The sequence below is a fragment of the Falco biarmicus genome, chromosome 2, assembly GCF_023638135.1.
Source record: "Falco biarmicus isolate bFalBia1 chromosome 2, bFalBia1.pri, whole genome shotgun sequence".
Classification (NCBI taxonomy): domain Eukaryota; kingdom Metazoa; phylum Chordata; class Aves; order Falconiformes; family Falconidae; genus Falco; species Falco biarmicus.
This window is the reverse complement of record NC_079289.1, coordinates 2,772,270-2,791,726: the sequence shown is the minus strand read 5'-3', so window position 1 is coordinate 2,791,726 and position 19,457 is coordinate 2,772,270. Positions and strand designations below refer to the sequence as shown.

The following is a 19,457-nucleotide window of genomic DNA, read 5'->3' as shown; positions in this document are numbered from 1 at the left end:
GGGGGCTGGTGGGTATCCACCCCAGGGGATGGAGGTGGCATGGTGAGGAGAGCTTGTGCATGCAGCAAAGCAACCTCCTGAGGTGCAGGCAGGAGCAGTTTGCTTGCTGCGAGCCACAAATATAGTGGCCAGATAGTTTATATCCATGGCTCTGAAGGTGGAACCTGGCCCCTGTGGTGGTGATTGAAGGTCCAGCAGAAGGGCTGTATCTGTAAATACCATAGAGAATAGAATTGTAGCTGGTGGTCTGCTATGATGTATTTCCATGTATGTATATGCTTGGAAGATCTGAAATCTGCGCTCCTTGGATTTATCAGTGTCATTGCTGCTCTTAATGTGGGAAGTTTGCCTCAGGAAGATGTGTAAGTGTATAACAATGCTCTTCTTTTGAAGAACAGGGACAGCACCTTATAATTCGTATAAGATTGTTCTTCTGTTTAAACAAGGTGAGCACCTGGCTTGCCTTGCCACACCCTCTGTCGTCTGGAGCAGACTGTCAGTCAGACTGACAGTCTGCTGTGCAGTGGATTCATCCATTTCTGTCTTTTGCAATCAGTGAGGCTGAAAAGAAATTAAGTACCAAAGTTGAAACAGGCAAAGACTGTTCTAGACTGAATAAACCCGCAGAGGGTTTCACTGCTTGTGCAATGTTAAAGATGATCTACAGTTTAAAGCCATAAACACCAGGTGAGACTCCCAGCTGAGAACATCTTTACAGGGATCACTGGGCTCCACGGTAAATCCTCCCTCAGGAGTCCATACAACTCTCATATGAAATGCATTTCAGGGATTTTAAGTGCTATGCAAATATCATGACAAGCAGAAAGCTTTGTTTCTGCTGTGCTGGCTACAGCATTACTCGTGTAAGAAAACATTTATCCAGGCATCTGTCTGGTATTTGCTTAAAAATCACTCTATTGATGGGTTTTATCTTTCAGGTTCTTCACTTTGCTCTTAGTTAACAAAAGAAAACTAGTATCTTGCTCTTGAAACTTTTTCCAATTACTCTAAGAGTTTGGAGCACACTCTGCCATTTGAGCATGGTGGGACCTGAAGTGGCATACATAGCCTGTCCTTCCTTATTCAGATTTAGACCCTGATATTCTTCAGCAAAATCAGTGTGAATCTAGAGAAACTCTGTTAAAGGTGATGGTCCCATTTCTATTTCACGGTAATATAGTGAGGTTGGTGACTGATCTCATCTCAGCCTCAAGTATTACTAAAGCAAGCAATTTTACATCATCACTGCTGTTCAAATACCATGGTGGTAGAAGGAGGAAAGAGCAGGAGCTTGCAAAAAGGTGGAGGAAAAAAATATCTTTAAAATTGGGAGAAAAGGAGGTCTGAACGCTCCAGTATCAGCACAAGGAAAGTATAGGAAGGTGCCGAGCACAGGCAAAGTCTGCACAAGCAAACTGCAGGGTCTGTCCTGGCCAGAGGGGCTGGTGGGGGTCACTGTCTTTGAACCATGCACAATTTAACTGCCTCAAGTTGTCTGGGCTGCACCGCTTGCCCTGGGGACAGGGTGCAGGTCCTTATACCACCAAGCTCCATGATGCTTCCCAAAAACCCTCCCAGCTGCCAGCAGTTCACCTGTTAGGGACTCCCTGAGATGTTTGTGCTCTTGTATTCAGACTCCAGGGTAAAATTTAGTCACAATCACTAGAAAATGTATACATAAATGAACAATCAAATCATGGGTTTTGGCAAATAAGGAGACCAGCAGAAACTTTTACAATATTGTCAAATACAAATCATGTCAATCAGATAATTTCTCTTGTGTGGAAGAATAGCACAGTTTGTACATAGAGGAAAAGAATATGTCTCTTAATTTCTGAGATGAATTAGCATTCTTATTTTCATAAATGACCCAGAGAATATTGCTGAGCTTGAACCATTATGGGGAAGTTCCAAATCCCATTTGTGCTACTGCAAAGAAAGATGAAGGGAGAATCTGAATGAGCATCCTGGAACTTGTATTAGCCTGGGTAGCAAAGTAAAGGAAATACAGCTTCTCTGGAAGTGCAGAAAAAAAGAAAGATTAATGCCCAGGGTAATTCTGAAAAATTGAAGGAATGGTCTGCAAAACCCCCCCACCAATATAATTTGCATTCAGGATGGGAAAACTGGGGATGGATAGCAGGAAACAGCGGAGAGGTGACAGTGGTGTTTATAAACTGCACAGCAGTCACGGGTGTTGTGATGCTGAGAGGAGGGACATCGCTCTGGGATGCACCCAGAGCAGCTTTCCCTGTGAGACACGTGCGATTGCTCTACAAGAGATGAGATCTGATCACTGACTCAGTTCCTGAGCTTTTCCATTTTTACCTTCTGGTGGATTTTAAGAGAAACTGAACTCTTAAGTATTTAGATTTCAACTCTGTCAGGTATAAAGTGAGAAACACAGCATCTGTATTAACTTTGTGAGTGGTACTGGAAATGCTAGGTGTTTTATGAATGGTTAATTGTGTGTCTGTCTCTCTGGTAAGGATGGTTATCACGCTTCAGACAAAAAGGCTTTCAAAGTTGATTGACAATCCAGCCTGGAAGGAGACTTTTTTTGGTTGTTGTTCCATGGGAAATTCCAGGAAAAAGAATTGCTTTACTATGTGTGACAGAGGGACTCCCAGCTGGAGAGGGGGAGGTATTTCCATGAGAAGATTGCTAGCTATGATGTATGCTGATCCCAGCTCCCAAAGCTGTAAGTGGGCATCAAAGCTCATTGATGGCTGAGCTAGTAGGGCTGTAAACAGAAATGGTTGTGGGCTGATAATCTTAGGTAAATCAGAATGATTCAAGGACTGTGAAATGTAGAAATTAAATCCCACAGAGTTCAAGTATTCAGCTGAGTTGTAATAGTCAGTTGTTATTATAAATGGTAATTAGCACAAGTAAAGGACATCGTGTGCTGCTGCCACAGGTGGCCTTGGGTCTAAATAGATTTGTCCCACAGGTGTTTTTTTTTAATTTCATTTTAATTGGTGCTTTTATTCTAGATGAGGTCTGTCTGGCCAGACAGAACATCTGTAGAAAAAGACCTGAGGTCCTAGTGAGTACAAGTTACCCCAACATCACCAGAGGACCTTTGGGGGTGCTGGGGCATGCAGGCTGTGCAGGGCAGTGGTTCCCCAACAGTTCAGCACAGGTGAGACCATGTCTGGGCAACTCCAGTCTGGGTCTCCCAGAACAACAGGCAGTGACAGGCTGCGGGTGCTGGAGCCTGGGCTATGTGGGTTTTATTACCAAGTTGTCCACTTTGATGCATACCTCAACTACATGTATTTCATCCACACCTTCTCCACCATCAAATCTGTTGCGCTTGTGGCTGTGGCTTTTGACATGTCTGTTGTGACCTACAGCCCCTGAGGCATACATCCCTTCTGACAATCTCCATGGCATCAAGACTGGTGTGGGTTTGACTATTCAGGTGGTACTTCTGGTGTTCCCGGTCTCCTTTCTCCCAAAGATGCTGCAATATTGCTGGGTCAGTGGCCTCTTGCACTCTTTCTTGTCTATACCAGGATATCATCAGTGTGGCTCAGTCGCATTTGTGTGACATATATGAGATAGCAGCATTTATGGCTTAAGTGTTTGCTCTTTCCTCAATGGCTTTAGACTCACTGTTACATGTTCTGTTGTACAATCATGATCCTTAAGATTGTCTTGAGTATTGCATCCAAGAAGGAGCGGTCCAGGACCTTGAACACTTGTATCTTTCACATCCATGCTGTCCTAATCTTCAACATCGCACTAATCAGTCTGTCTGTGATTCACCAGTTTGGGAAAAACTCTTCTCCCACTGTTCACATCCTCATGGCCAACATCTGCTTGCTGGTCCCACCATGATGACCCGATTGTGTACAGTGTGAAAACCAAATGGATCTGTACCCGGACCACCAGCAAGCTGCAAGAAGCCAGGTGTGACTCCATAGTCAAGGTGTGAGCTGCATTGAAGCTGAGGGGTCTGACCGTGATTGCACGGGTGGGTGGGTAAGGCCTTGCAGGCAGCAGTGGAGTCACACAGCTCAGAAAGGCAATGAGAATGATGTTCAAAGTTTAAGGGCAAACTCATCACCTGGTGCCACCTTGAATAACTGCTAAGACCTGGGCAACAAAATTCCAGTTGAAAGATGTGCCATTTTTATGGTCAGATGCAGCTTCTTGCATTGCATACACAAAATGTTATTAATTAGAAGAAATGCATTGTTGTGGTTTAACCCCAGCCAGCAACCCAGTACCACGCAGCCGCTTGCTCTCTCCCCCCGACCCAGAGGGGTGGGAAGGAGGATCGGAACGGAATGTAAAACTCAAGGTTGAGATAAGAACAATTTAATAGGTAAAGCAATAATTCTGAGTGATGTAACTGCATAAATATTTCAACCAAGCATAAATTTGCCTATTGATTTTCCTCTTACAATAATGTCTAACGGAGAATGATGTTCTCTCTGCTTTCTTTGGTTGAATAAAAAAGGAAGGAATAAATGCTTCAATAAAGTTTAAAATGTTGCAGCAGAGTACTGGATGTATTCACCAATATTATGCTAGCAATATCAGCTATTCGTATCAGTTAATTAGGGAACACAGCCATCGTAAGGATTGGAAAGGGATTATCGGTAAGAACAGTTATTCTCAGGGGGTACAAAGGAGAGTTAAAGATTAACCAGCGGAAGAGAATCACGAAAGAGGCAGTTTTAAGAACCAGGTCTGTTGGTCTGCAGAGGATCTGACAAGGGAGATCCCTGAGGTGGGATTCCTGCTGGATGAATCATCTCAAACAGACTGGATAAGCTGTGAGACCCACCATGAGGATGGGTTTGCCATAGGCCTGCCTGGGGTTTCATGCACAAAAGTAAAGGTATATATCTGCATCATGAGGCTGATGTTTCTAGGGCATGCCAAACCATGTCAAATACCTACAAAATTTTGGTATTTTGGCAAATTAAGAACTGGGGGTCTTCTTTACTTAGCAATGCATGCATGATTAATGAATGAATTTACCCTGTATTTGTATTTCTGTGTAAACAAACAAACAAACAGGATTTGGAGAAGGGAGAAGTTCATTTCACTGTCTGGCACTCAGATGTCCCATTCCACCAGCATTTTATACCCATTATGTGATGGTGTGAGCCTCCGGGCACCTTTCTGAGCAAAGGCGTCTGCCATCTGCTGGCATGTGCCGTGGGAAGGCTGAACCATACTTCACATTTTTTTTCCTCAAGACCCTGAAAGAATAAGCTGATGCACAGCTTTGTGGGACAGAGATAGTAAGGTAAGGACAAGACATACATGGTCAAGACCCATCCTTGGAGAGCATTAGCAGTCTACTAATCACGTGCCTTCAAGGCAAAGAGGAATTCCTTGGGCTCTGGTTGCTCATGGGCACTTTCATTCACTTCAGGTTAGACATTGAAGGCAGAAGTGGATTAATACATGGAGTTCTCTGTCTGATTTTCAAAGATCTATGAATTTCAGAGAGTTGTTTTATCACCCTGAGTTCTCTGCTACTCATCACATGGCCCTGACTTACATGACCAATCCTGCTGTTTTAGGATTGTGAGATTTCTCATTACCATGCTGATGGCAACTGGGGAGTTTCTTGCATCTGCTTCTGATGGGGATGGTGATATGAAGGATTTTCTAGTCCATATCTGGGAGAGACTTCCAGACTAAAGTGGGGTCTGTCCCCTTCCCTTCCCCATCCCAGCAGAGCTTCAAAAATGTCTTTGGGAAATCTAGGCTACCCAGGGATACCTGCTGGTCCCGAGCACTGGCTTCCCACTTTCCCCTCCCAATACACTCTGCTGCAGCTGCTTCTCCTGGCCCTGTGACCCACTGCTCCACCTTCTCCTTTCCACCCACCCAGCACTCCATCAGGCAGAAAGGGATGGAGAGCTGGGAGTGCAGATGCATGCCCAGCAGAAGGAATGAGGCAGGCTGCAAGCTGGTTTGATTGAGAGCCACAATAGTGGGATGATATCTCAGTTTGTCTGGGCTCCCTTCCCTGCGAGTGAAAATAGGGGAAGAGGTAGGGAGCACAGTTCATAACAGAAAAAAACCCCGAGTTTCCCTAAAGCACTTTATTTCTCTGGACCCCAAAGTGTTTTACAACATCACTCCCATACACATCGGGGAAGTGTGCTTGAGATACTGACTCCCAATTAAGTAATAAATTTAATTAAAAATGTATTTTGTAGACTCATATATTGAAATCCAGCAAAGGAATTTACCAAAGTTCGCAATCTGGTGCAAAAGCTTGGCAAAGGACCCAGGAATCCAGCCCCTCCAGCTCCAGTTGCTGTTATTTGTTGTGCTTTCATTCTGTAGAACCCAAAAGCATATGAGGCAGGTGACAAGCTGGGACTAACACTGATTTTATGCAATATGCTGTTTCTGTCAGTACCTGCCTTACCTCTTTCCTCGCTCATTCTCACCACATGTTGCATGACAGCAGGCTACCGTTCCTGCAAAGCAAGGAAGGCTTGCACAGCATCCAGGGCGACAAGGCTGTTTGCTGATGACTGCATTGCACCAATATGAAAGGGTGATCCATGAAGCTGTGCAGAGCAAAGCAGAGTGGAAGATCAACACCCCACAGAGTACATGATCTCAGGGAATGACCGTGTGCCAGGGAGGCACGACAGCCACTGAATTTTAAAGCAAAGTCAGAAGCAATTGTCTAAGGCAGAGCATGGCTGGTGGTAGGAAAACTGTGCAATCCTGGCACAGGGTGTGATATGGAGAAATAGTGTGAAATGGGGACAATGGACATCGATTGTGATTGTATATATCTGCCCAGGAATGTGGGTATGGTGACTAGTCATGGGTGCGGTGTCTGGTCACATAGGCACACAGCTCTGAGGAGACAACTACAGTTTTGAGGAGACGCCTGCCCTTCTTCCTCTAACAAAGGGGCTATTTAAAAAAGAATGAGAAAAGGATAAGAGATATTCCAATGCTATCTAGAGGGAGGGAGTGCTAAGTCTCCTTGCTGGAGAAGATGGGATGGTCACAAGAACACGAATCACCTACAAACCTGCAAGAACACCACATTGCAGGCAAAGGACTGATAAGCTAATTAACATACGAAGAGAGAGTAAGCGGGTTTAGGTAACGAATATGTATAGGCGTTAATTGAATATTCATTTGTTTTATTGTATAAATGTGAGATGGTTCGTCACTTTGGGCATGCACGCTTGTGGAGGAGCGATCCCCCGTGCATCTGCGTGCAATAAACATACCTACTTTATAACTTTCGAGTTATAGAGTCTAATTCCGCACGTCAGGTGTACCCAGGGGAGCTCAGAATCCTCAGTGTTTGCTCATGTCAGAGCACAAGGATTGTCCCGCTGCATGATGGGGTGGAGGGACATTTGCACTGCAGCTGGGTGAAATACAATCCAGCAGTGCTGCCTGAGTGTAGTCTGCCCTACACTGTGTCACATCTTCGTGTTCTGGTCTCAGCTGGCCACATCTGCTGCCAGATGTGCACTGAACAAGCCCATATCCTGCAGTGACCCAATGTGCACTGGGTTTGTGCATGCAGAGTCCTCTCTGTACATGCCAGGGACTGCTGCAGCTTTTCTCCTTGGTGCTGCCTTGGAACTTCTGTCTGTGTTTCCTCTTCCTCTACAGGGTGCTCAGCCCTACCAAGAAAGTGATTTGCAGTATTTCTGGGAAAATAACAAAGCTACCTATGAGGGCAGCATCAGTCAAGCTAGTCAAAACATGAAGAAGAGTCATGAACCTTTCACAGATGATGGGTGGTCAGGGCTAGGTCTCCAGCTGCTTTGACTAGCAATAACCTGGTGATGACAGCAGAAGATTTTGCTGATAGTCTTTTTCTCCTTTGAAGGCACATCCTGGCCCTTTTCTTGGGAATTATACATGACAGGCAGCATGAGGGCGTCAGGCAGGCTGTCAGCTTTTTAGAGCCAGGCTGTTATCTCCTGCATGAAATATTAATTGAGGTGGAGCCTGAGAAACTGTCCTGCAGGTAGGTGCTGCAAGTGGCATACCCTTCTGGTCAGAGAAAAGTCCTGGAGCCAAAGTAGCAGCATTTACACCACAAACCCTGCCTGGAAAATGGTGTTTCTCATCTCAGAGCCTAAAGATGCAGCTTGGAGTGGCCTGGGGGAGTTTCTCCCAGCTGCAGAATTTTACCTTCTAGTTCAAATCAGGCACCTCAGCCACAAAAACCCACCAAATGACAGCTAGTGCAAACAACTCACCAGCTCCCGTGACAGCCAGGATTGAGGATATCTGCCTCTGAACCTGAAGGGATGCTTGCAGAGATGGGCAGGGAAGTGGTGATATTTATACCCTACCCCTGAGGCCCCATGGGGCTCATGTGTAGCTGGGAGCAGCATCTGGTCTGTGCTTCTTGGAGAAACATGATGAAAATACAAAATTCATGGGGTTTTGAGTGGAACACCTTTAATGTGAGCTGCCAGGTGAGACCTTCCATTGAAATTATGGCATGGGATGGAGCACATAAGGCCATTGGTGTGCTGTGTCACCTCCTTTACAGGGGAATTGAGATGAGGTGGGGTGGCTAAAGACATACAGATGAGTGATGCTGACCTCCTCCAGCCAGCCCTACAGATGACACAGGATCTGCTGCTATCACTGCCTCTAGCCTTGCTCTGCCTGCCTCTGTGGGTGTTCAAACACTGCTGCTTCAAGCACCAGGGTGATTAATACGGTAAATGTGTGTGCTCTCTGCAGCAGGCTTTCATTGCCGTTCCTAGTGTGAATACTCAGCATTGGTTTGTACCCTGTGAGGACTCTCTTTGGGGGCATAAAAAGAAAATCCAATATTAACCAAGAGTGGGAATGGTCAACAAGTGGGTGAACAGAATGAGGTTGTGGGGGAAACTAATAAAAGTATGGAGAAAGTCAAACCTGGGTACCTTAAATTAAGCACTAAATCTAGAGTTAGTTGCTGAAATAAAACCAGACTGACTTCTTTCTTTCTTTCTTCCTTTCTTCCTTCCTTCCTTTCTCTCTTTCTTTCTTTCTTTCTTTCTTTCTTTCTTTCTTTCTTTCTTTCTTTCTTTCTTTCTTTCTTTCTTTCTTTCTTTCTTTCTTTCTTTCTTTCTTTCTTTCTTTCTTTCTTTCTTTCTTTCTTTCTTTCTTTCTTTCTTTCTTTCTTTCTTTCTTTCTTTCTTTCTTTCTTTCTTTCTTTCTTTCTTTCTTTCTTTCTTTCTTTCTTTCTTTCTTTCTTTCTTTCTTTCTTTCTTTCTCTTCCTCTCTCTCTCCCTCTCTCTCTCTTTCTTTCTCAGGAAAATTGTGACCTGTCATCTTGGGAATCAGTATTTCAAGAATAGATTTTGAAGCCCCCTAAACTCAGGTCTGAAAAGCAGGCATGGCTATTAAGCTCCTCAGCTCTGGGGTTTTAAAAGTCTCAAAAATCAAAGCACAGCCACCTTTTGAATGCAGCAGCTGTATTGGGGGGTGGGGGGAGGGGTGTGTGTGTGTTGTGGTGGTGTGCAGGTCTCTGTGCACATGCACCCTTTCTCTGACAGAGGCTTGATAGGGGTTCCTCTGCAAAATGCCTTCAGTAAGCCACTCAGAAGGACCCTCTCATGGAGACTTTACATCTAGTCTGTCTCCCCGTTTCAGGAAAATGAGAAAAGGAAAAAGAAAAGGAGAAACAACCTTTCCATGAAGGTGCTGACATGGGACAAAGACCCTATGGGGTGAGCCTGGCATGGGGCAAGCTGTGTGACCCCCATGGATCTGCTTTCTCATTTGTGGTCTCCGAAGCGGAGACATGCCCCCCTCTTCGTTGACATGAGGCGCTCCCTGCTGTGGGCTGAGGCCACCGGGACCTGGGACAGCGGGGACGGGGAGCATCCCGCATCCCACGCCGCAGCACCCAGCAGAGGGAAGCAACGAGCCGCGCTCCGCCAGCCCCGCGGTACCCGGCCTGACCTGCGGGCAATGCAGCCTCATCCCCCAGGACAAGGGGAGTACTGCCAGTTTGCAGGCTCCTGGCTTCACACCTCCCCGGTGCTGCTGCCAAGGCTCTCGGCTGGCGAGACGGCATCCAGCTTCGGCCGCGCTGATGCCTCTGGGATTCCAGTTTGTGATGGAAGGACTGACTCTGGGGCGGCAGAGCTCAGCTCAGCCTGCACTGGCGTGGGAGTCCTGCAAGGAGCTGGTCCAAACGTGCTCTAACCCAACAGCCCCAACAGCGTGGCCACCAGCAGATGCCTGGGGGAGAGTTTAAGCACAAGGCAAACATGCAATGGTGCTCCTCAATGCAGAAGAGCGCAGGGGCTACTCAGTCAGAGAGGCTATTTTGTTATCAAAGGATTGCTTTCCTGTGTATTTATCTTGCCGGTTTTTGTGCTTGAGAAACTTTTGCCATCCACAACACACTGCAGAGCTCTTCCTCAGTAGAGAAGGGCAGCTCTGAGGTGGAGGGCTGTGGGTCTCATGCATGAGCAAGGCTCTGCCAAGCAGCTTTTGGGCAAAGGGTGTCTGACTGAAGCTCTCACCCGAATTACCCAAAACTTAGACTCTGGAAGAAGCAGAATTACTGCTCTCCAGGGTATTTTGTTGGGGCTTGTAATTTCATTGTACATAGGAGGATGCACGTATGTGTCTGCATGGGTTATATAGATGTGTGCCAAGGGGTCTGAGCCTGGAAAGGCTGGAGGAATCCACTGGACCACATTTTAAAATATTTATAGTTCCCAGTAAGAGCACTCCCAAGGACATGATGATCTTACTTGTTACAGTACTAGGTACCCAGTCCATTACAAACACTGGCAGAACACACACAAAAGCAGTTCCTAAATGTTTAAACTGTTTTAAAATGTCCTTCCAAGGGTGTCAGCTTATAGAGTGCCTGCACCTCTGGGTCAGCTGGAAAAGAACTGCTTCTTCTGAAGCCACGCTACCTCATCAGCTCAAGTAGTAGGAAGAAATCAATCTTTTAAGTCTAAATGAGCCAGTCTGAGGAGGTGTTGTGCTGCAGTGACTTATGGAAACTCCAGCATACTAATTTGTGCATGCTGATTCAGGAGGGGCAGCTATTTCCAGAAATCTTATATTGTGGTCTAACCCAAGCAAAATACTCAAGTGAAACAAAGAAAAACCTAGGGACAAAAGCACTTGCATTTTAAAGAGAAGACAATACTTTTGGTTAATGTCTGAGAGTTCAAAAGTCATTACTTGCTATAAAGGGTTTCCCCTGCACACCTGGGGGGCTGCTTCTATTACCAGCCCCCTGTCTGGGACACAAGCCCAGCTGTGTCTGTGGAGGGTGAACCTTGCCAGACCTGTCTCCCCGTGCTCCTGATCACCCTTATCCTCCACCTCACATACAGTGGATCAAGTCTGAATGGCCAGTGACCAGCCTGGTCTCTCTGGGGCCATACACGGTCCCAGGCGGCCAAAAAAACTGTCACAGAGAGCAGCGCCTGCCCTGGCACCCACACCAACACCAGCAGTGCTCAAATAGACATGACCAGCATGACTCAGCCCCATTCCTCCTCTATGGATGGTCAGGACAGGACATGACCCTTGCCCACTTGGTTCACAGCCACTCTCGTGTGCATGGGCCCCTTGAACCCGGGAACAGACCAGAAGCCCACCCAGATCTATACCCAGAACCTGGGCCCTGCTTGTTCACTCTTCAGCTCCAGGCTTGGGTCTTTCCAGGTTCTGGTCTCCTCCCACTCATCAGTTAGTCCAGCTTAATGTTTGTCACCAAATCCCACCCATATAACCCTGTACACCAAGTAAGGTCACTCAGAAAAGAGCTAGAAGTGAGTTTAATGAGCAGACAGGACAGGCTGCAGTGGCCTGGAGAGTGTATTGAGCAGCAACTTGTTTACACTTAATCAGCCCCACTATCAGTCCCCCTCCATTTTCCCATGCTGGGCTCTTCCCAACACACCTAGATCCCTCCTTTCCCTTACCTTTGGTCCTTCCTTTAAACGCCCCATAATGTATTTTGCACATTTGCACAAGCCCCTTAAATCATTCAATAAAAAATTTCACATAAGCCCCATCGAATATCCCACACCAAGTCTGCTCTTTTCCGGGAGAACCATGATAATTTCTTTCTCCCTTCTCAGCAGTTTTGCTTGAACCTCTTTCCTCCTGGCTCCTCCAGCCACTCCTCAATCACTGACCTGAAGGTTGTGGCCTGTGTTACTGTCTCTGTTATCTCCTGGGGTCTTGGGTTTGCGTATCTAGGTACGATTTGTTATTTTTCCTGTCTTTGGCCTCTGTTTATATGTTGAAGAGCCACTGACTAGATATTCTTACAAACCATGGTTCTTATGTTGCCGGTATCAACATATCCTTTACCTTCCACATACCTTTTACCTTCCTTATGACCTTACTTGCCACATACCCTTACATCAGCAGAAGTTTGACATGTTCCCGTCTCTGGGCTGGTCTTCACTGGGGTTCAATCTCACATTGGATAGCAGTGAGCATCTTATTGACTTCACTAAATGGCAATGCTGGACTAGCGGACCCCTGTTTGGCAGAGCATTCTTAGTATCCATCTCCGGATCATTTAGGTTTTCACATTATATATGATAGGATTCAGGATGGGTGGAGCAAGAAAATGGATGCTGGCTGTGAAATCATAGGTCTGGGGGGATAAACCGGTGCATCATGGACAGGCAGATCATGGGGATAATGAAAAGCAGGACAGCACAGATATGTGAGATGCAGGTGTTGAGAGCTTTGAGATGCTCCCTCCAAGTCACAGTGTTCAGGATCGTCTTAAGGATGTGAAGATAGGACAGGAGGACAAATAGCAAGTCCAAACCTAGTGTGGAGAGTAGCACAAAAAGGTCATAGGTACTATTAATCCTTGTACCTGAGCCTGCATGTTTGATGATGTCTGGATGCAGACAGTAGGGATGGGAGAGCTTGCTGACTCTAGTGAAACGCAGCCGAGTCAGTAGGATTGGGAGTGGGAGCTGGACAAGGGTGGTCCTCATGACAATTGTCACACATATCTTGGTGGTCCCTGAGTTGGTGAGGATGGAGGAATATTGTAGGGGGTGGCAGATGATTACATAGAGATTGAAAGCTATTGCCAGAATGACAGCAGATTCCATATCTGTGAAGGTGTGAATGAAGAACATTTGGGCAAGGCAGGTGCAATGCTGACCTCCCTGGCCCTCTGCTACAGCATCCTCAGCATGGTTGGGAACCTGGATGTGGACAAGCCCAGGTCAGGCACAGCTAGCATAGCAAGGAATAGATACATGGGTGTGTGGAGGCTCTGCTCTGCCTTAATGATAGAAAGAATGGTCAAGTCCCCAAGCAGTGCCAGGGGGTACGTAGAGTAGAGAGGAACAGCTGACCACATATGCGTGGTTTTTCATGCTGGAAAGCCACCGAAAAAGAAGGATAGGGTCCTGGTCTGACTACTGTTGGTCCTTGTTGGGATGAAACAAGGATGCTCCATCTTATCCCTGAATAGCTGCCCTGGAAGGAAAGACAGCAAGGTTCACACAGGCAGTAAGAAATGGGGGTAGTCCAGGAGCCCTTCCCTCTGAAGCTTCAGATCAGAGGCATCACCATGACCAGCAAAGCTGCACTATAGCAAAACTTACCAGGAGCTGTACAGAAACAGCCTGAGAGTTCTCACCTGCTCCTGCATGCACACTCTGTCACAGGAACCATGCACGGGCAGAAAGCACTTGTATGTGTTGCATGCCCAGTGTAGGCAAGTCCTAGTTCTGGCTGCCTGGTATAGCAGGGGAATGAACAATTAAAAAAAAAAAAAAAAAAGTCTGTGAGCGCTTGTGTAAATGCAAATCAAGAGAGAGAAGTGACATTGCAATTAGAGGGGACTGTGGTGAGCTCTGATATTAAATTTTGTGCTTTTGCTGGGAATATCTGGTGAAGGAAAAGGAGGTGATAATGGATTAGATACTGCCTGTGGAAACAGAGCAACTTTCTTAGGAATGGAGACCAGTAAAGCCTGACCCTTTTAAACCAACAAAACACATGCCATCTACAAACACATGCAGGGAAAAAGATCTACTTAAACTGAAGGATAGTAATTACTCACAAAGCAATATGTGTAAATTGTACAAGATAAATGTAAGCTGGAAATTACAAGGACATCATATAAAACCAGGATGTCTCTGGACATCCTCCCACTAGAAATATAGGGAGGAGAGACAGAACTGCTTTTAGAAAAAGTTTTCTTTCTGTAAACTCATGCTGCCTTGAAGAATGGAGACAGGACTCAAGGACTGCAATGTCTAGAGCACTCTCCCCATAGTACCTGTAAGCTTCTCTGCATGCCTGACTCTGGTCCTTGTGTCTTGTCTTCAAAGGACAGGGCCTCCCACGCTCTCGTGAGTGCTTGTTCACAGTCTGCAGGGAGCAAAGCCAGTGCACCCTCAGCATCTGTCATGAGAGTCACTGGGGTCTCCAGAGCACCAGCTCAGCTCAGTTTGGTCTGCGTTGGCTTCTAACATCTAGAGAAGTCTTCCTTGCCCTCCCCCCCACCCCCCACTCCGCCCCTGCCCCAGGCATATCCCATGGAAAACAACAGGGAGGAAGGCAGTGGGAATGAAAGGGTGCATAAGAGGGTTTTTAAGGAACTGCTCTGGAAATTACAGGTTTTGACAGCTAAATGAGATCTATTATGGATGTTTATGTCACCTTATCTGTAATATTCACCTGTAAGTCTAGGAAAGTTTATGAAATTACTTAAATAACTGTAAACCTATTAATTTTTTTCAAAAATACCTACACTTGTTCATAAAATTGCAGAAATACTGCCATTCTTTCCTCAGATTCATAAGGCTTCTAACTCACAGCATCTCTCTTCGCCCTTCCCTGTCTCGGTACCCAGGTTTATGGCACAGTGCAGCACCCTTGGATAACTGCAAAGACAGAACAAATTCCATGGATAGACCTGGGCTTGCACTAAGCTGCAGACTTTAATGTGGGGGAGTTTTCTCTAGTCCTCAAGAGAAGTTTATCAAAGATCATCCCCCCCATTACATGGAAGGGGAGGAGGAGGAGTTACAGGAGAAAGTTATCTTCAGACACAAACATCTGACAGGGTCAGTTAAAGCAGCCATAATTCAAGTGCAGCCTCCACCCTGACAGTACAGGAACTGTCAGAGGTCGTTTTTAATTGCCCTAAATTTCTGGTATGCCCCATCTCTTCCTCCAGAGCTTTACACACACTGTGCTAGGTGGATGCTGCATCAGTTACATGCATGAAAAACTGTGGAACTCCCTTGTCTCATCCACCTTTGTTTATGCAACAAAACAGCACGCTCCCCACTGCAGCATGCACTGGAGCAAGTGAGCATCGCTGTTTTAAGCAGGCAGAGTGTGAGCTGGGACTGGGTTGGCAGAATGCAAAGACCCTCCTAAATCTGAGATCAGGTCCATGCTAAGCTCTTGCATGCACAGCCTGTCAGGAAGAGCATATAAGAGGGCTGAATCCTTTTGATTGCTTCTCTAAGTGATGATTCATTTTAACTCTTACAGTTTGATGTACTCCAGAGAATGACAAATTCCACAGATGCGCATCAGGATTTCACTGAGAATGAATGTCCTCATGAAGCTGTAAGTGGAAAAAGAGGCTGCACCCTGATCTAGCGCAGAGTGGTTCTCTGAGCAGATGCAGAGCTGCATATTCCCCTTTGCAAGCAGGGAGATATGAGAGTTTGGGGTGTCTGAGAGGTTTCCCACCTCCATGCTAGCCCTCTGGAAAGGGGACAGAGCACAGCTCTTTGGAGCTACCTCAGGTAGCTGAAATGAGCTGGCCCACAGGAGGGTGACAGGGGTGTTTGCAGGAGCAGGCATCACGGACCCTGTCCACATCTGTGAGGAGCCAGGACCCAGCTGAGCCCTTGTCAGTGCCACAACGAAATCTTCCACGACAGAGCAAAGAGCCCACTCAGCTGCCACACTCATGACTGCCCTGAGCTTCCCACCAGCTCCACTGCAAGGAAGCAGCCTGTTCCTAACCAAGGAAGCAGCATGTTCTTGACCCTCAGGGCTCACAGCAGTGGAAGATTTATAGAAGACCCTGAGCAATCCCTCCACAGGAGAGGGCTGGCCTGGGAGCAGGAGGGCTCTTGGTTTCTCAGTGCTCAGAGCAGATACATTAACCCCCACAGCACCAAGTCCATCCTGGCATGCAACACGGCTCTGCACTGTGCCAGTCACTGCCTGTTGATGGTGGCAGGGGATGCACCCTGGAGACACTTTCCAGCGGTACCCTCCTCCTCCTCCTCCTCCTTGCTTCCCCTTCCACAGAGAATAAGGCCAGACATGGTTTGGGTAAAGCTGCTCCTGCTCCGTGGCAGGGTGATGCATAGATGAGTCCTAAAGGTTGTTGTTCCCAGCCCCACTTCAGTTCTGTGGGTGTGGAAGGAAACCCTAGCAGGTCCCCGGTCTTTGGAGCAGACCAGAGCTATGTGGCTTTGTGTCCTGTCCCCAAAAGTGGCTTTAGGCAATTGCCAAACAAAGAATATAAGAACAGGGCACATGTGCTCAGTAATTCCTTGAGCACTTTCCCAGCCTGAGCATCCCAGCTCCCTCCAGTTGCCCTGGGTCACTCCAAGTTCCTGCAGTAACTCACCTTGCTTGTAGTCCTCCTGCTGGGGTGCTTTGGGGGTGAGGAGCACTGTGAGCTCCCAAGTGCAGCCACTGGAGTAGTGAGGGAGAAATAGGATTCAAGTGATCACTGTGGGATGGTCCTCAGAGGGAGCAGGGCACGAGCGTGTACCTCTCTGAGTTCGGTGAGACCAGAAGAGATGCTCCAAGACATCCCATCTCCATCCCCATCAGCTCTCTGTGGGGTTTCCCCACACAGACCTCTTGCTGTGCCCTTGCCATGTGAAAGCAGACACTCTTGCAGTGTTGCAATTATACTTTAGTTCAGAAGGTCAGCAGCATGTCTAGGTATGAGTAAAATATTCTTTCAGCCCTCAGAAATGTTCTTGTGAGAGGCAGAAGGTTCATGGGGTTCTTCCTAAATCTTGGAATGGATTTTAATGCAGCACTTTGTGCACTGATGGATGAAACGTTTTGAAAACAACATAATAATAAAATAAATGCCCTGGGAGGATTTCATCTGACTAGAGGAAATGATGAGAACAAAATACTTTAATGGCCATTGTCGGTGAGAGGGAGAAATGGATTATTTAGTGCTGAACATTGTAGCTCCAGAGCCTCAGAGTGGATGAAGATGGTCGGATTTCAGTATCTAAAGTTATACTTATTACCGTATTCTTTGGGGCCTATCTTCCCCCACCAGTAAAACAGTAATGAAGAAGTAGGGTGCACAGGGATACAGGGAATGCTTTTTTATTGCAAGGACGAATTGCATTAGGGAAGTGTTAACTTAAAGATCTAAAACATTTGCGTTTGTGCAGTCATTTTGATGGAGGTTTGTTAACCACAACTGTCACAACCCCCTCAGCTGAGAGGGTTGGAGGCAGCAGCTGCAGCGCTTCTGCTGCTGAGCACCAGGCTTGAGCTCTCCAGGACCATGAGGCTCATCACAGCGGGTCCTGCTTGGGGTGGTGGCCTAGGAGTGGTGGCAGATGCCTTATTTTCAAAGTGAACTGAGATAAGCAGACTGTATTCCCATCCTGGATACTTGGGTGTAAATTCCACAGCGCTACACACACAAAGCACAGTCCACAAAGACTGTCAGGAGGGGACATTTGCTCAGCGCTAGCTCAGACACCAGGACCAACTCTGCACATCCCAGGGGACAGCAAAATGGCACCCAGCCCGTCCCTCTGCCCTGACCGAGCAGAGCGCAGCCCACGCAGCCTGACTGCAGAATGGCTGCAACACTGGGAACTTCTGCAGCAGGTTACTGTACGGAGCCAGGATCTCATCCCAGTGCATGGACCTTGCTCCCAGTTCCTCCAGTAGACACAGGGTTAGGGATGACAGATAAACTCTTTGCAGACACAACCCCACTGATGCCAGGGGATAAACTGGTGCGTGCGTGCATGCGCGTGTGTGTTTGTGTGTGTGTGTGTGTGTGTGTTCTCACAGCACAGAAGTGCTGAGCCAGTTTCTGTAAACCAGCTCACCTGGAGGGGAAGTTAGAGCCTTCCAAGTAGAGACCAGTCTTCTCCATGACCAAACAGGCAATGAGAAAGTACCAGCCTCTGAAACAGTTGTGTCTGTGGGTAATTCCCGTTAAAAAGAGGGGTAAGAGAGAGTCCCTGAGTGCTGTTATAGGGTCAGAACAAAGGACAGAAAGGGTAGAGAGGAGGAAAAGGGAGAAACTAGAGGTATTCACCTACAAAGTCTTTTGTTGCTCATCTCATCACACAGAAGGTGTGGGAAGGGACTTGATCCCAGCCCAGAAAAGCCAGACAATGCAGCAGCCAGATGCATTTGCTCTTGATGAAGACAGGGTAAGGCCCTCCTCCTCAGAGTCAGCTGATGAGAAGGCAAAACTGAGTTTGTTAGCAGAGAGATTTACTAAAGTGTGTAGGGGGGGTCACTGGAACAGCACAGCTTCATGCTGTGCAGCAATAAGTGCAGAATAAGGCCTTTATCAGGGCAGGGAGACACTCTCCTCACCCCTTTCTGAGCTGGTGGCCCTACACACCCGCCTCATGCTGATGCCCAAGGTCCTTATTTTTATCACCAAGGTCAGCTCAGGAGAAAAATTCACCCCAAGTCAGATGGTCCGTTGTGTGCAGAGGGAGCAGCCAGCCCCTTGCAAGGCCCCCCCATTCCCTCCTTGGCCTCATCAGGCATTTTCTGATGCTGCTTTGTCACCATGACGGGATTGACCTCGTGGGCTGGAGACCTACAGCGTATAACTTGGGGTGGTGGGTGCAAGGCGCTTTCACATACCTTGCTGGCATGCAAATGAGGGTGCAAAGCGCTGCGGAGCTCTGCACTGCTGCTCTGGCCTCATGTTGGTAGTAATTCTGGGAGTGAGTGGCGTAAATCAAACCTCGGAGGAGGTGGGGGAAGCTCATTCCCCCCAGCTCTGCTCTGTGCTCCTCTGCCCTTCATCACACAGGGAATCAAACCTGGGTTGTATGTCTGAGAGTGGCTTTGGATTAAGCCCCAGATTAGCAGCAGTTAGTACCAAACACAGCCCAGCTAGAAAATCAGCACCCAAACTGGGTAAGGGTTTGGGACATCTGAATCCCAGCCCTCTTCTGGAAATCCCAGGCACTGACAGGAACATGGTCCAGAGGGAGCCTTGGTACCAGCAGGCATCACCCTGCCCCATGCTCGCAGGCTGGCAGCACAACCAGGTGTCCGAGGCTGTGCCTCAGTTTCCCCACTCACCTCATCTTGCCCTGGCTTGGCCTGGGCACGTCGTGGGGTCTCACTGACACTGGAGGGAGCAGGATCTCTCCCTCAGCAGTGGGTTTGCCACAGTCCAAAATTGCCACTGCCTGTGGAGTGCCACAGGGCACGGGGTCTGCGGTCGCGGGTCTGGCGCTGCTGCC

At 47.4% G+C, this 19,457-nt stretch overlaps 1 protein-coding gene and 1 pseudogene across 1 annotated transcript; one reads left to right on the top strand and one right to left on the bottom strand.

The window, feature by feature from the left end:
• The first annotated feature begins 568 nt into the window (after window positions 1-568).
• LOC130145177 (olfactory receptor 51A4-like) lies at window positions 569-9,077 on the top strand (annotated as a pseudogene).
• Window positions 9,078-9,172: 95 nt separating this feature from the next.
• Window positions 9,173-14,498, bottom strand: LOC130145176 (olfactory receptor 51L1-like). The gene is given in 5 exon segments (XM_056329754.1): window positions 9,173-12,620; window positions 12,622-13,138; window positions 13,141-13,464; window positions 13,593-13,726; window positions 14,273-14,498. Coding segments are annotated over 3 exon segments (804 nt in total). The 5' UTR covers window positions 13,346-13,464; window positions 13,593-13,726; window positions 14,273-14,498; the 3' UTR covers window positions 9,173-12,538.
• Between the last annotated feature and the right edge of the window lie 4,959 nt (window positions 14,499-19,457).